Here is a 16,402-nt window from a genome sequence, read left to right as displayed (position 1 = left end):
GTCCTTTTTTGGTATCAAGAAGTACAGTGAATAAACTCCTGTGTTTATTTGTGTGCTTGGTACTAATTCTATTGCATTTTTTTGCAGTAGTGCTTGAACTTCTATCTCTAGAAGCTGTGAATGGTGTTTTGATAAATTTTGTGATTTTGGTGGTATGTCTGGAGGGAATTGCAGGAATTCTATGCAATAACCATGTTGGATAATTGCTAGGACCCATGTGTCTGTAGTTATTTCCTCCCATGCTTCGTAATATTGGCCTATCCTTCCCCCCACTGGTGTTGTGTGGGGGGGGTGAGTGACGTGTGAGTCACTGCTTGTTGGTAGTGGTTTTGGGGCTTTGAAATCTTCCTCTATTCCTAGGGAATTGCCCTCCTCTATACTGGCCCCGAAAGCCTCCCCTGTACTGTCCCTGGTAGGTGGACGGTGCGGACTGTGAGGTACTAGCTTGTGTGGCCTGACCCCGAAACCCTCCTCTAAAAGGTGTTTTGCGGAAGGTGGTATAAGATCCTCTGCTCTGCGGGGAGTAGAGTGCGCCCATGGCCTTGGCCGTGTCAGTGTCCTTTTTGAGCTTTTCTATGGCTGTGTCGACCTCCGGACCGAACAGAAGTTTTTTATTTACTGGCATGTTAAGTACTGCCTGCTGAATTTCTGGCTTGAATCCAGACGTTCTGAGCCATGCGTGCCTACGGATGGTAACCGACGTATTAATGGTCCTTGCGGCTGTGTCTGCTGCATCCATAGAGGAGCGTATTTGATTGTTGGAAATGTTTTGACCTTCATCAACAACCTGTTTTGCTCTTTTTTGTAGATCTTTTGGGAGATGTTCAATGAGATGCTGCATCTCATCCCAGTGGGCTCTGTCGTATCGCGCTAGCAGCGCTTGTGAGTTTGCGATGCGCCACTGGTTTGCTGCTTGGACAGCGACCCTCTTCCCGGCTGCATCAAACTTTCTGCTTTCTTTATCTGGGGGAGGTGCATCCCCAGAAGTGTGTGAATTTGCCCGTTTTCTGGCAGCCCCTACCACCACAGAATCTGGTGGCAGCTGAGAGGTGATGAATACAGGGTCCGTAGGAGGCGCCTTATACTTTTTGTCCACTCTAGGCGTTACTGCCCTACTTTTAACTGGCTCCTTGAAGATCTCCTTTGCATGGCGTAGCATGCCTGGGAGCATAGGCAGGCTTTGGTAGGAGCTGTGGGTGGAGGAGAGGGTGTTAAATAAAAAGTCATCCTCTACTTGTTCAGAGTGTAGTTCCACATTATGGAACTGTGCTGCTCTAGTCACCACTTGTGAATAGGCTGTGCTGTCCTCAGGTGGTGATGGCCTAGTTGGGTATGTGTCTGGGCTGTTATCAGACACTGGTGCATCGTACAAGTCCCACGCGTCTTGATCTTGGTCATCGTGGCTCATGGCGGTGTGAGCTGGCGAATGTGACGGGGTGTAAGTTGGCGAAGTCGGAGTTACAGGTGGAGGCGAGGGAGGAGGTGTTACCTTCTTTGCTGTTTGTTGCTGAGGAGCCTCTAGTGCTATAAACTGAAGTGTTCTCTTTCTTTTGACAGGTGGAAGGGTACTGATCTTCCCTGTCCCCTGCTGAATAAAGATACGCTTTTGCGTGTGATCCACTTCAGTGGATTGCAGTTCCTGTTCGAATCTGTGTTTTTTCATTTGTGAAGACATAGAATGTTCTTCAGTATATGAGCCTGAGACTGGGTCTGTTGGTGCTTTTTTCGGCTCCGAAAACCCTGTTGTTTGTGTTTTCGGCTCCGAGGTAACCTTCCTCTTTTTTTGTGCCGAAAAATCTTGGCGTCTATGGTCTTCGGCGCCACTGTCTCGGCGTCGATCCGTGTCGACACCGAACTCTCGGTGTCGATGCTTCTCTTTAGCACTCTCTCGGTCCCGAGGAGGCTGCGTGCCGGTGTCTCGACCGGAGTCGGACGATCTCGACACTGAATGGGCCTTTTTCGGTGCCGATTGTTGGTCACCGGGAATTTGGGTTGAGCCATGGCCGGTTGGCAGTGGCGTCCCCTGGGCCCTTTTTGCCTTTTTTAAGTTCTGATCTCGACGTCTTACTCACAGTTTTTGTATTGTCGAGTTCGTCGGAGTCTGAATCCTGGATGGAAAAGGCTTCCTCCTGTTCCTCTTCTGTCTCGAACTGTCGATGCTCCTTTGGCGTGGACGCCATCTGCAGTCTTCTCGCTCGACGGTCGCGCAGAGTTTTTCGGGACCGGAACGCCCGACAGGCCTCACAGGATTCTTCGCTGTGCTCGGGTGACAGGCACAGGTTACAGACCGAGTGTTGGTCCGTATAAGGATATTTGTTGTGGCATTCAGGGCAGAATCGAAACGGGGTCCGTTCCATCGGCGTTGTTCTCCACGCGGTCGGGCCGACTAGGCCCCGACGGTGTGCCGAAATCTACCCCGAAGGGCACCGAAGCGCTTCGATGTTCAATGCGTCGTCGTATGTTTATCTCGAACCGGATCGCAACGATACCGTCGAAAATCTTCCGTTTTCAGCTATCTTTCCGTTCCGAAACTCGGAGCGACAGGAACACGTCCGAACCCGATGGCGGAAAGAAAACAATCGAAGATGGAGTCGACGCCCATGCGCAATGAGCACAGAAGGAGGAGTCACTCGGTCCCGTGACTCGAAAACACTTCTTCGAAGAAAAACAACTTGTAACACTCCGACCCAACACCAGATGGCGAGCTAATGCAGAACATGTGTATCTACAGCGACAGATGCCATCGAACATATATTTTTCTATAACCAAACCTATTGGCTGGATTTGTCTCTGAGTGTGTGTTCCTCATTTATTGCCTGTGTGTATGTACAACAAATGCTTAACACTACTCCTTAGATAAGCCTACTGCTCGACCACACTACCACAAAATAGAGCATTAGTATTATCTCTTTTTGCTACTATCTTACCTCTAAGGGGAACCCTTGGACTCTGTGCATACTATTCCTTACTTTGAAATAGTGCATACAGAGACAACTTCCTACAGTATTGGTCTCAGAGTTTTGTCCTTCTTTGGTATTAGAAAATACAGTGAGTAAACTCCTGTGTTTTTCTGTAGGCTTGGTACTAATTCTATTGTGTCCTTTTGTAGTAATGCTTGAACTTCTAGTCCTAGAAGATCTATATGCTGTTTTGACATATTGTGTGTTTTCGGTGGGACGTTTGGAGGGAATTTGTGAAATTCTATGCAATAGCCATGTTGGATAATTGCTAAGACCCAAGTGTCTGTTGTTATTTCTTCCCAAGATTTGTAGAATTGGCTTAGTCTTCCCCCCACTGGTGTTGTGTGATGGGGTTGTGTGACTTGTGAGTCACTGTTTATTTTGAGGGGTTTTGGGACCTTGAAATTTTCCCCGACTTCTTGGGAATTGGCCTCCTCTATATTGTCCCCGAAAACCTCCCCTTTGATATTGACCCTGGTAGGTAGGTGGTCTTGTCTGTGAAGTGTTGGTTTTTGTGGGTTGACCCCGAAACCCTCCCCTAAAAGGTGTCTTCCGAAATGTGCCTCTGCTCTGCGGGGAGTAGAGTGCGCCCATGGCTTTGGCTGTATCGGTGTCCTTTTTTAGTTTTTCAATGGCAGTGTCTACCTCCGGCCCAAACAATTGCTGTTCATTAAACGGCATATTGAGCACAGCCTGTTGGATTTCGGGTTTGAACCCAGAAGTGCGCAGCCAAGCGTGCCTCCGTATTGTGACTGCAGTGTTTATTGTCCTTGCAGCTGTATCGGCTGCATCCATTAAAGACCATATCTGATTGTTCGAGATACTTTGTCCCTCTTCCACCACTTGTTGTGCTCTTTTTTGGAACTCTTTGGGAAGGTGTTCGATTAAATGTTGCATTTCATCCCAATGAGCCCTGTCGTATCTTGCCAGGAGTGCTTGCGAGTTGGCGATACGCCACTGATTTGCTGCTTGTGCTGCAACTCTTTTTCCCGCTGCATCAAATTTGCGGCTCTCCTTGTCTGGAGGTGGTGCGTCGCCTGATGTATGAGAGTTGGCTCTTTTACGAGCTGCCCCCACAACTACTGAGTCCGGTGTTAGTTGTGTTGTAATAAATATTGGGTCTGTGGGAGGTGCCTTATATTTTTTCTCCACCCTTGGAGTTATGGCTCTGCCTTTAACTGGTTCCTGAAATATTTGTTTTGAGTGCCTTAGCATTCCTGGGAGCATGGGAAGGCTTTGATACTGGCTATGGGTGGAGGACAGGGTGTTAAAGAGAAAGTCATCCTCAATAGGTTCCGAATGTAGTGAGACATTGTGGAATTCGGCTGCCCTTGCGACCACCTGTGCATATGATGTACTGGCCTCAGGTGGTGACGGTTTAGTTGGATATGAGTCTGGACTATTGTCAGACACTGGGGCGTCGTAGAGGTCCCATGCATCGGGATCATCCTGGCTCATTGTGGTATGAGCTGGTGAGTGCGTTAGTGGTGGAGTTTGCGCCGGTGATGCATGTGTTGATTGTGGTGGAGAAGGTGGTGGTGTTACTTTCTTTACCACCTTTGCTTGTGGTTGCTTGTCCCCTTGTTGGAAAACAAGTTTCCTTTTCATCTTGATTGGGGGAAGAGTGGTTATCTTCCCTGTGTCTTCCTGGATGTGAAGCCTCCTTTGAGTGTAGTCAGTTTCTACAGTTTGAAGCTCTTCACCAAATCTATGCAATTGGGTGTTTAGTCCTTGTTCCTCTGTATAGGAACTAATTTTCGGTTCCGAGGCTTTTTTCGGTACCGAAACCATTTCGGTAGGCTTTTTAGGCTCCGAAGAAGATTTCTTTGATTTCGGCGTGGTATCTCGGTGCCGAACGTCTTCGGTGCCGCTGTCTCTGCGCCGAATTGTCTTGGAGCCGGTGTCTCGGCTCCGAGGTTGCTGTGTGGCGGTATCACGACCGGAGTCGGATGACTTCGACACCAGCATGCCCTTTTTCGGTGCCTTGGCTCGGTCACCTAGTTTTTGGGTTAAGCCATGGCCTGTTGGCAGTGGCGTCCCCTGGGCTTTTGTGGACTTTTCGTGAGTCCTAATTTTCGACGTCTTACTCACGGTTGTTATGTCTTCGGCGTCGGATTCCCCCGAATCCGACTCGTGGATGGAGAACGCTTCCTCTTCGTCCTCGAACCGATGTTGTCCTGTCGGCGTGGACGCCATTTGCAATGTTCTAACTCTTCGGTCTCCGAGCGTCTTCCTCGACCGAAACGCTCGACAGGCTTCACACGTATCCTCCTTGTGCTCCAGGGACAGGCACAAGTTACAGACCAGATGCTGATCCGTATACGGATATTTGTTATGGCATTTAGGACAGAAGCGGAACGGGGTCTGTTCCATCAGTCTTGAAGTCGCACGCGGTCGGGCCGACCAGGCCCCGAAGGGGGGTCGAAATTACCCCGAAGGGCCACCGGAGCTCTTCAAGATTCGGTGTCGATTTGTTCTAACTAACCCGATACCGAACGAAACAATACCGACGATTTTTTCCGAGATTCTAACTAACTTTCCGACCCGAAACACGGAGCGAAAAGGAATACGTCCGAACCCGATGGCGGAAAAAAAACAATCTAAGATGGAGTCGACGCCCATGCGCAATGGAACCCAAAGGGGAGGAGTCCCTCGGTCTCGTGACTCGAAAAGACTTCTTCGAAGAAAAACAACTTGTAACACTCCGAGCCCAACACCAGACGGCGGACTGTGCACAGCATGTGTATCTGCAGCTACACATGCCATCGAACACAAATTTATTGAAGTACTTTCCTGCAACTTGAATCTTGTAGTTCTAAAAATAAATTAAGAAAAGATATTTTTGCTATATAAAAATCATTGGTCTGGAGTTAAGTCATTGAGTGTATTCTTTTTCTATTGTCTGTGTGTACAACAACTGCTTTGCACTACCCTCTGATAAGCCTAACTGCTCGACTACACTACCACAAAAGAGAGCATTAGTATTATCTACTTTAGCCTCTGTTAAGCCTCTGGGGAACTGCTGGACTTTACACACTATATCTCGTTTCGATATAGTATATACGGAGCCAGCTTCCTACAATTACTCTTTGTATTGTGGGGTAGCAATTCCCTAATATTTAAGGAGAAATTGCTCATCAGGACATTTATTTCACAGAGAATTGAAAATTGTGGTGTCTGAACTATCACCAGCGCTTTTTTTTTTATAAGTAGCAGGCTTAATATAGGTCTGTTTCACAGTCCAGCAGAGTCAGCATTTGTTTCTTCAATGAGATGTTTAAAGATAGCATTTGTCAGTTTGTGAGGACTTTCGCCGGAGGAAAGCGATGTAATTCTGAAGTTCATAATGACTGGTGTTATATCTGGGACGCCTACACAGATTGCATTTACTTCTCAGGTGCCAGGTAGCTGTGAATGTTATGATTTCAAGCTCTTGGATTAACGTGATCTCTCTTAAGAGTAGTGGCGGTTTTGGCGTCATTTGTAACTGTGGGCCATTCTGGCTGTTGAAGAATGTCACAAAGCTGTCACTGAACTCTTTGAAGGGATTTAGTACTTATTATGCACGGACTGGGACACTCAGTTATTTGTGGATCTTGAAAAGGTTTCAGGAAGCACCAGGACAGCTGTTTGGTAGCGGTTAGTAAGCACTGACATACAGTCAATAAAATAAATTCAGTTTTGCTGGACTTGTCAAGCTATTTAACGTGCAGCATGTAACGGGTTCTTTATCCCGAGTGGAAGGGATATTGGATTAAGACGACTGACGCATTTTCAAGGGGTCAACTAATTTATTTCTGTTACGTTTATAAGGTAAACTTATCTTCTTCTCAGAATACCAGACTTGGTATAGTCTCTAAATGCAAATAATAAATCCCTTGTTTATTTATTTTCTCTTCCAGGGTTCGGACAAGGGTCCTGGTGGGGTCTGGTCCGGCTTTAAGAGGGTTCTGCTCCTCCCGTGTGACAGCGGCCCAGGTATCCAAAAATAAGGAAGAAAAGAAAAGAAAAACAGGTAAGTGGGGTTTTAAGAAGTAGGTAGGATTATTTGGGTTTAGTAGGGGGGTGGGGGAATAGGTAGGAGTGCAGGTAGGTGAGGGATACTTTTTATCACGTCCTCCTCCTTGCCCAAGTGCCTTCGTGGAGCTCCCCTTCTTGTGGTGGTAATTATTTGGGGTTGGGTTTCATGCGGTTAGGAGGTACACTGGTTTCCCCTTTTTACACTGTCTCACCCCCCTGATAGGACGTCAGCCCCCTCCCCTTGGCCCTCCGTAGTCCCAGTAACCACCCGAAGCCCCAGTCCCACTTGGGGTACGACCGTACCTCTGTAGGCCACGCCCCTCCAGGGACGCGGCCGGCTGCCTGACGGTCTCCCGACTTCACTGACCCAGGGGCGGGAGGCTCCCTGCTTATCGCTCTTCCTTCACGGTGCTCGTCTGCTTCACGGGGACTCGCTCCGTTGTGGTGTGCGTTTTGCCGTTCGTCTTGCTCTCCCCCTGTTCTCAGCGTGTCCCAATCCTTCGCGTCTCTCTTTGCTGCGGCGGCGTCCCGATCCTCCGCGTCTCTCCTTGCTTCGGCGGCATCCCGATCCTCCGCGTCTCTCCTTGCTGCGGCGGCGTCCCGATCCTCCGCGTCTCTCCTTGCTTTCGTTCTGGTGGCGTCCGTCCATTTAAATTTCCCTCCGACGTACATGACGTTTGACGTCATGAAGTCCCGAGCTCCTCGGGTGCCCCCGGGGGATCCCTCGTCAGTTTCCTCGCTTTCATGAAAACCGGCGTCGGGAGACGTCCGGTTACACACCCCCTCACTTGAATGGGGCTGTTCGAGCCCCACAGGACCCGGGAACCGGGATAGATAGTCGGCCTGACCCATAAGGTCACCTGGGAGATGACAGACCTGAAAGGAGAAAGGTTGAAGCTCGATGAACCATCTCAGGATGCGATCGTTGGTATTTTTATATCTTGAGAGCCAGGTAAGGGGAGCGTGATCTGTATATAACAGAAAGGACCTGCCCAAAAGGTAATATTGGAGGCTTTCAATTGCCCACTTAATGGCAAGACATTCTCGCTCGATAATGGGATACTTCTGTTCTCTAGGAAACAGTTTACGGCTAATAAAGACTACGGGATGGCTTACTTCGGTTTCATCTTTCTTAAAAAGCACGGCTCCTAATCCTACGTCGGAGGCATCCGTTTGAAGATGGAAGGGTTCATTAAATTCAGGGCATTTTAAAATCGGTTGAGTAGTGAGACATCCCTGTAAGGTACGATAACTATGGAATTGACCTGGGCTTAGTCTCGTAAAGGTTTTAGGTTGTCCCTTTCTCAGAAGGTCAGTCAGGGGGGCGGCCAAGGTGGAATAATGGGGTATAAAGCGTCGATAGTATCCTACGAGGCCTAAAAAAGAACGGACCTCCTTTTTTGAGATAGGAGCATCGATGCGTAGGATGGCCTCAATTTTGTTCATTTGGGGTCTCAGTATACCTTTCCCTATGTGATAGCCCAGGTAAGAGATATCTTTAAAGGCCAGACGGCTCTTAGAAGGGTTGGCTGTCAATCCAGCCCTCCTTAATGCTATAAAGATTTTTCCTATGTGTGTTAAATGGTCCTCCCAAGTCTCGCTAAATATGACGATGTCATCCAGATATGCGGCAGCGTACCTGGTATGAGGTCGTAGAATTGTATCAATGAGACGTTGGAAGGTGGCGGGGGCCCCATGTAACCCGAAAGGGAGAACATTAAAATGATATAGTCCAGAGGGGGTAGAGAAGGCCGTTTTTTCTCTATCTTCTGGGGCCAGGGGAATCTGCCAGTAGTCTTTCGTCAAGTCGAGAGTAGACATGTAGTGAGCTTTCCCCAATTTCTCTAAAAGTTCGTCTACTCTAGGAAGAGGATACGTGTCAAACTGGGATATAGAATTAACCTGTCTAAAGTCAATACAAAAACGTATAGACCCATCCGGTTTGGGCACCAAAACTACTGGCGAACACCAGGGGCTTTGAGAAGGTTCTATAATGTCTAGGTATAGCATTTTCTCTATTTCGCCTTCCACCAGAACCTTCCTAGCTTCGGGGATACGATAAGGGCGTAAACGCACTATCTTGCCAGGAGGGGTTATGATCTGATGATGTACCAAATTGGTTCTACCGGGTGTCAATGAGAAGATCTGAGCATGTTCATCAAGGAGTTTGTTTAACTGCTTGTGCTGTTGAACCGAGATGTCTGTATTTATGACCGGTATCTCCTGTCCACGGGGCCGCTCAGTGGGGCACCACTCCACCTCTAATTCCTTAACAGTGTTAACCAGACATCCTTGGACCGGGTCATTCACAGGCTCTTCCCATTTTTTTAGCAAATTAACGTGAAAGATCTGTGACCTATTGGGTCTATCGGTGAGCTGAATTTTATAGGTCACAGGTGTTACTATTCCTGTCACGTTATATGGTCCCTGCCACTTTGCTAATAATTTATTGTCTGAGCTAGGGAGAAGCACTAATACTTTATCCCCTATGGAAAAAGACCTCAACTGAGTATTCTTATCATAATATCTTTTGTTTTTCTTGAGCCTTCTCCATATGTTCCCTTACATTCTCCCACACTGTGTGTAGGTGGGTTTTTAATTCTTGGGTGTATTTCAGAAGGGTCTTCTCTCCATCCTCCGCCTCTCATAATTCCGCTGCCATGTCTAATAGGGTTCTGGGTTGTCGTCCGAACAACAATTCAAACGGACTATGGCCCGTAGAAGCCTGCTCATGGGTTCTGACAGCGTATAATACTAAGGGGAGTTTCCTATCCCAGTCTTTACCTGACTCGGAGATAGATTTCTTTAAAAGGTTTTTCAGCGTTCGGTTGTACCGTTCCACTAGACCATCGGTCTGTGGATGATAAACCGACGTCCGCAATTGTTTAATCCCCAAGAGTTGACATATTTGGGACATTAGGGAGGACATGAATGGGGCTCTTCTCCTCGTCCCAGGATCAATCATTTGGCATTTAGGGCACTGCTGACAGAACTTCCTAATCTGAGAAAAGACACCCGGCCAATAGAACCTCCTCAACAGATACTCCTCCGTTTTTTCCCTCCCATAGTGCCCACCCCCTGGCTGACTGTGGGCTAGGTGGAGAACTTGTTGTCTGTAGGGTTCAGGGACTATCAATTGCTTCTTTTCTGCTCGGTCATTGCTGGTAACTCGATATAATAGATTTTTTTCTATGGTGAACGAGGGACCTTTATCTTGGAGGGTCCGGGGCCGTGCGCTTCTCCAGGCATGAACTAAACTTGGATCCTCTCTTTGGCAGCTCCGAAAGGGGGGAAGGTTAGTAAGGGTAAGAACCGGTGTAATTACCCTCGCTGGGCTTGTATTTTCTTTTGCGTAGGATTTCCTGGTTGCTCTTTTTTTTTTTTACCTCGGGAGGGTTTATATCGATCTATCGGGGACGGTATATGTATGCTAGAGAAGGGAGCATTTTTCCACCAGGTATCCATTTCTTCAGAATGTCTTGTACTATCTAGAAGCTCCGAAAAATTTGTAAAATCCGTTCCTATAATAGCTTCTTCGACTAGTCGTTCCACTACCCCCATCCTTATGGGATTTTCTTTTCCTCCCCATGACAGGGTGGTCCAAGTTAGAGGATATTCTTTAGTTTCCCCATGAATACAACAGATGGACACAGTAAGCCCGGCAGTAAAGGTAGGGTTAACAAGTAGGTCAGCTCGGATTACGGACTGACTGCACCCTGAATCAACAAGGGCCAGCGTGGGTCTTCCATTGATAACCAATCTCTTCTTATATGGGGTTTCTTTTCCCCCAGTATAAAAGACTCGTCCCCTGGTAATTCCAATTTCCATTGGTTCTGGTTTTTCAGTTTTTAGGGGGCAAACCCGGGCTATATGACCCCATTCACCACAACTAAAACACTGTGGTTGTTGAACATGCGGCTTTTCAAACCCTCGCGTTTTCCCACTTTCCTCGTTGGTTCTTCGTCCCGCCGAGGAGGATGAACTGGGATTCTGTCGAATCGGGCTAGGTGTTGGCCGAAGGGGGGGGACCTTAAATTCGAGGGAGCGGTGAAAGGCACATGCTAACTCGATGGTGGTGTTAGTGTCTGGGTTTGGGTGTTGTTTGATCCAGTGACGTGTGTTGGGGGGTAGGGCATCTAGATACTGTTCCAAGAGGACGATCTCGATAATGTCTTCCCTGTTAGCCCCGATGGGGCCTAACCACATGAGACCCAAATCCTTGATCCGGAAATATAGGGCTCGGGGATTTTCGGAGGGTCCCCACTTGGCTTTTCTAAACCGGACTCGGTAGTGTTCTGAATCGAAACCCACCCTTTCCAGGATGCTCTTTTTAATGTCCTAATAGGGAGTTATTCCACCTGGGTTCACCGCTTGATAAGCTGCTTGGAGGGTTCCTGTCAATAGCGGGGCTATATATTGGCCCCATCGCTCCTGGGGCCAGGTAGCGGAAGTGGCAACTCGCTCAAAATTGGTAAAGAAAGCATCTGGGTCTTCGCCTTCCTGGTACCGCTGTAGGACCGAACTGGGTACATTCGGGTGCACCCGGGTGGCAGCAATGGTATCCGTGAGATTTTTAATGGCAGTTTCATGAACCAATTGATTGTTGGCCATGATAGTGGCCTGGCTTTTGAGCGCGTTTTGTAGGGCTTCCCTTTCCACTTTAGCCTCCTTCTGTTGTTCTTCCCAGACTATTTGCAGATGCCTCTGTCCCTCGGCTAACTGCTGCATCATATCTGATATTGTGGGTTTATCCTCCATGGTCCTAGACTGTCTGTCGCCCGGTCCAATATCCCACTTCTGACACCACTGTAACGGGTTCTTTATCCCGAGTGGAAGGGATATTGGATTAAGACGACTGACGCATTTTCAAGGGGTCAACTAATTTATTTCTGTTACGTTTATAAGGTAAACTTATCTTCTTCTCAGAATACCAGACTTGGTATAGTCTCTAAATGCAAATAATAAATCCCTTGTTTATTTATTTTCTCTTCCAGGGTTCAGGCAAGGGTCCTGGTGGGGTCTGGTCCGGCTTTAAGAGGGTTCTGCTCCTCCCGTGTGACAGCGGCCCAGGTATCCAAAAATAAGGAAGAAAAGAAAAGAAAAACAGGTAAGTGGGGTTTTAAGAAGTAGGTAGGATTATTTGGGTTTAGTAGGGGGGTGGGGGAATAGGTAGGAGTGCAGGTAGGTGAGGGATACTTTTTATCACGTCCTCCTCCTTGCCCAAGTGCCTTCGTGGAGCTCCCCTTCTTGTGGTGGTAATTATTTGGGGTTGGGTTTCATGCGGTTAGGAGGTACACTGGTTTCCCCTTTTTACACTGTCTCACCCCCCTGATAGGACGTCAGCCCCCTCCCCTTGGCCCTCCGTAGTCCCAGTAACCACCCAAAGCCCCAGTCCCACTTGGGGTATGACCGTACCTCTGTAGGCCACGCCCCTCCAGGGACGAGGCCGGCTGCCTGACGGTCTCCCGACTTCACTGATCCAGGGGCGGGAGGCTCCCTGCTTATCGCTCTTCCTTCACAGTGCTCGTCTGCTTTACGGGGACTCGATCCGTTGTGGTGTGCGTTTTGCCGTTCGTCTTGCTCTCCCCCTGTTCTCAGCGTGTCCCAATCCTTTGTGTCTCTCTTTGCTGCGGCGGCATCCCGATCCTCCGCGTTTCTCCTTGCTGCGGCGGCGTCCCGATCCTCCGCGTCTCTCCTTGCTGCGGCGGCATCCCGATCCTCCGCGTCTCTCCTTGCTTTCGTTCTGGTGGCGTCCGTCCATTTAAATTTCCCTCCGACGTACATGACGTTTGACGTCATGAAGTCCCGAGCTCCTCGGGTGCCCCCGGGGGATCCCTCGTCAGTTTCCTCGCTTTTAATGAAAACCGGCGTCGGGAGACATCCGGTTACACAGCATTTACAACGTTTTCAATTAGCGACGAAGATAATACGTGTCCGTTGAATACTTTGAAGACATTGTGAAAAGGCACTAATTAAAGCGACCGCTCATTTGTTTGTTTTTACAGAAGAGTAGCACTACAGCACTGGTAACATAGCAACAACGAGAATAAAGGACTCTAATCCATATGTCCGTTTACTTGATTACATACGTGCATTTCTTCAAAAATGTAAGCAGTTGAGTGATGTTTAATAAGATGCTAGGTTAAACAGCAAGCATTACACTATGCAAATGCATTTGATCTACTAGGAAGATCCTGGCAGCACAATATTGTTGAAAGCAAACAATCCCAGGGTTGGAAAAACCCAAAGAAACCCAAGAGGCTCGATGAAAATGGTAGCAGGTACGGCAGACAGAAAGAAGTCTTAAGTACCAGACAAGCTACTCTTTCTAACAGCTCCCACCCCATCCTGTCCATGTAGCTTCTTCCCCTCTAAACCCCCTTAGTGTTGCTTCTTCACTCCTACCTTCAACCTCCTGTTCCCCTTGCTGATTCGAACCTCCCACCCTCTTGTTGTCTGTGTTGCCCCCTCCACCGCCATAAAGAAAAAGTGCTATGGTTGAAGCCAGCTCTGGACACGCCACAGTAATTTTTTCTGTCTATTCTCTCCCCCTTTTTGTCCATGTTTCATACCTCCAACCATCGTAGTGCTTTTTTTCTAACTTTTAGCTATGCTGAAAAAGAACTGCGCTGCTCTACAACATAGCGAAAAGACACTGACAGAGACAATCGTTCTTGCATAAGCCAGACCGACTGGCTTTGTCGATTCTTGTTTTTTTTTACAGTCTTTGATTGGGAGAGGCTACAAACAAGTTTATTCCTTGTTATGTGCAATTGCATCCTTTACTGTGGCCAGGGAGTACTTTAAACATGTGAATCTTCAGAAGACTCCAGCAATGGAGAACATACTATCGAACAGCCAATATTCCTGCAATGCCTGCTAAGAGAACCCCTGACAACCATAACTTGATAATCATTGATTCTGTATTTAGAACTTTATATATTGCTGGTGTAAAAGCAGAGGTGTAACGAAATAACCTCAGTTATATGGGCAAAAGAAACATGATAATCCCCTCATACTTTGCCAAATATTTCAGAAACAATAAATATCATTTTGTAAACAAAGCCAAAGCATAACAGCATTTATGTAGAAATATTTAGTTTACCTAACTAGCTCTTCAAACCATAACCACCTTCAAAATATTCCTAAAGGCCCCAATATCGGTGTCAAATTAGCAATATTCAGCTCTTTTTATTTCAACTATTTTGTTAGTTGTAGTTCATGCATTTCAGAATTGCAAAGTGTGCCAAAGGAAAAACAGCTATTACGATTTCACATCTGTAGGAAGCTGGCCTGGCTGGGATGCACAGCCGGGGAAATGCTGCAGAAGCTGGAAGGAGCCGGGGAAACAATGTCGCAAGCAGAGTCTTCGTCATGGATGCAGATTTCAGGGCTATTTAGGGTCTCTCTTGGTTGGGTCCTCGGATTTGGCTTGCAAGACTCCAGCAGGACTCCTCTGCAACTTTCACTTCGACTTCCAGCCACTGGAACCGCAACTGCACCCTCCAGGAACCGACAATCTGCATCCACAAAGAAGACTCTTCTTGCAACATTGTTTCCACAGCTCATTCCTGAGATTTTATTTCATTTCAAAATTTTAACTTTTTAAAGCTCAGGTTTTGGTATTAAATTGCGATTCGGAGCACTGCATGTGGTGTCAATGTGCAGTGATTTCCCCCCTCAATTTAAGCCTTAATCTCGCAGGCGTATGAGCTCCAGTAGGCACAATTCAAACACAACTCGGACTAAAAATCCCATTCCCAGGACCAAACTGGACAGAACAAAAGCTGTGATGCTTTTGAACACTGCGAATCCAACCTTCACCACTAGATGTTTATTTCTATATCAGGACTGTGTAAACAGGTCAAATCAAGATGTTTTCACTCCTAACAGTTTTACACATTAACCAGGTATAGACCAACATGCTGTTCCTATTTCTGTAATCAAGTGGTAGACTGGAAAAACAAAACCTTTTCCTCCAATTATTTGTGGGTGTCAATGACGGGCATGTATGTTCAGACCCCAGCATGACTTCGACAAATGCTCATCAATACCACTGCGCGGGCAACATCTTTTTGCCGGCGATCTGGTCAGTTAGAGCAAAAATGGAAATCTTTGATATATTACGATGCTTGACATCATTCTTCGATGCTGCAATCTGAGACTTTTTACAGCAATGGACAAACGACATGTCACATTGTAAAGTTTATTTTCCTCTGAATGTTATTGTACATGCCAAATAGAAACTGCTATCACCTTTTGCCAAAGACAGTTCAAAGCAACAATGGACATTATTCAGTAGAATTTCCAGTGCATGAAAGAGGTTAAATGAAACATGAGAAACAGGCCCTTCAGCAAATAGTGCTTACAGGGATAATGCCATCAAAATGGCTTTTACTACCTCATCACTCTTTCACAGTTACAAGTCAGAAACGGCACAGGCATGTGACACCCCTTATCTCTTCTGGAGCAAAAAGAAAACATATTTTGAGCAGCAGTCAATTCATAACTGGTGGTGTGCCCATCGCGGTCTTAAATCTCGTCATTCAAGAGAATCATTTTACATTGTCTTTTAAATGCATTTCTATGTTTGTGCGCCAGGGCCAATGAAAACTGAATGCAGTTCATAGGAGTAAGGAAAATTTTACATTCCACTCATTCCCTGGGGCTAGCATTAGCCTCTATGTGCCCAGACACAGTAGACACGAGAAGGTGGATGATCTGAAGTCCGAGATTGTTGGAAATACTCCTGAGACTCATTATCTGACTCACTGCATACATTTTGAGTGCACACCAAATGTCACAATGTATTAAACTTCACACAATCTAATGAAAAGCCCAAATCACAACTGAGTAAAATCATTACGGCACAAATGGCACGCCATAAGCTCTCATTTCTTTCACTGGGAAGGAAAACTTTATTATGTTGTTAATTCGATCAGATCAATGAAAGTGGGTGTCGTCATGCAGGCCGCTGTAGTCGACGTGGCCCAAGTACAACTGTGAGAAGAGTAATGTTGATAGCAATCTTTATGGGGCACAAGGCAACCTTCCAGGCGTCAATAGCAGATAACACCATGTTTCGTAGGAAATTTTAAAGTAACAAGAATTCTATCGACAGTTTATCAACCAGGGCCCCAAAGTAACGTGCTCTAAAGATAAACAAGAGCAAAGTGCAAACGGTAATTATTAATCATTACATTGTCAATTGCATTCATCTGGAAGATACGTCAGCTAGAGGTGCACTTTCCAGGAAATAACTCACTTCTTTCAGGAAAGGAGAGTCCACTCCAAGATATTTGGACACCACATAAAGGCAGAAAAGATGGCGGTCGATGCCTGCACCCGTCATGGCAAGGCGGTACATGTGCTGGTGTTTCTCAGACGCAATCTTGAACAATTTCAACCTCTTTTCATCCTAG

General features: G+C 46.9%; 1 protein-coding gene across 3 annotated transcripts in view; it reads right to left on the bottom strand.

The window, feature by feature from the left end:
- The window catches only part of CPT1A (carnitine palmitoyltransferase 1A), a 522,885-nt gene that overhangs the window by 98,650 nt on the left and 407,833 nt on the right, over positions 1–16,402 (bottom strand). For all 3 annotated transcript variants that reach the window (XM_069223030.1, XM_069223032.1, XM_069223031.1), the window contains exon 16: positions 16,246–16,398. In XM_069223030.1, the coding sequence (XP_069079131.1) occupies positions 16,246–16,398 (153 nt within the window). The remainder of the gene's footprint in view (positions 1–16,245; positions 16,399–16,402) is intronic.

This window comes from Pleurodeles waltl, chromosome 3_1 (genome assembly GCF_031143425.1).
Source record: "Pleurodeles waltl isolate 20211129_DDA chromosome 3_1, aPleWal1.hap1.20221129, whole genome shotgun sequence".
NCBI classification, from domain to species: domain Eukaryota; kingdom Metazoa; phylum Chordata; class Amphibia; order Caudata; family Salamandridae; genus Pleurodeles; species Pleurodeles waltl.
The sequence above is the reverse complement of the archived record's forward strand: the minus strand, read 5'-3'. Positions and strand labels throughout refer to the sequence as shown.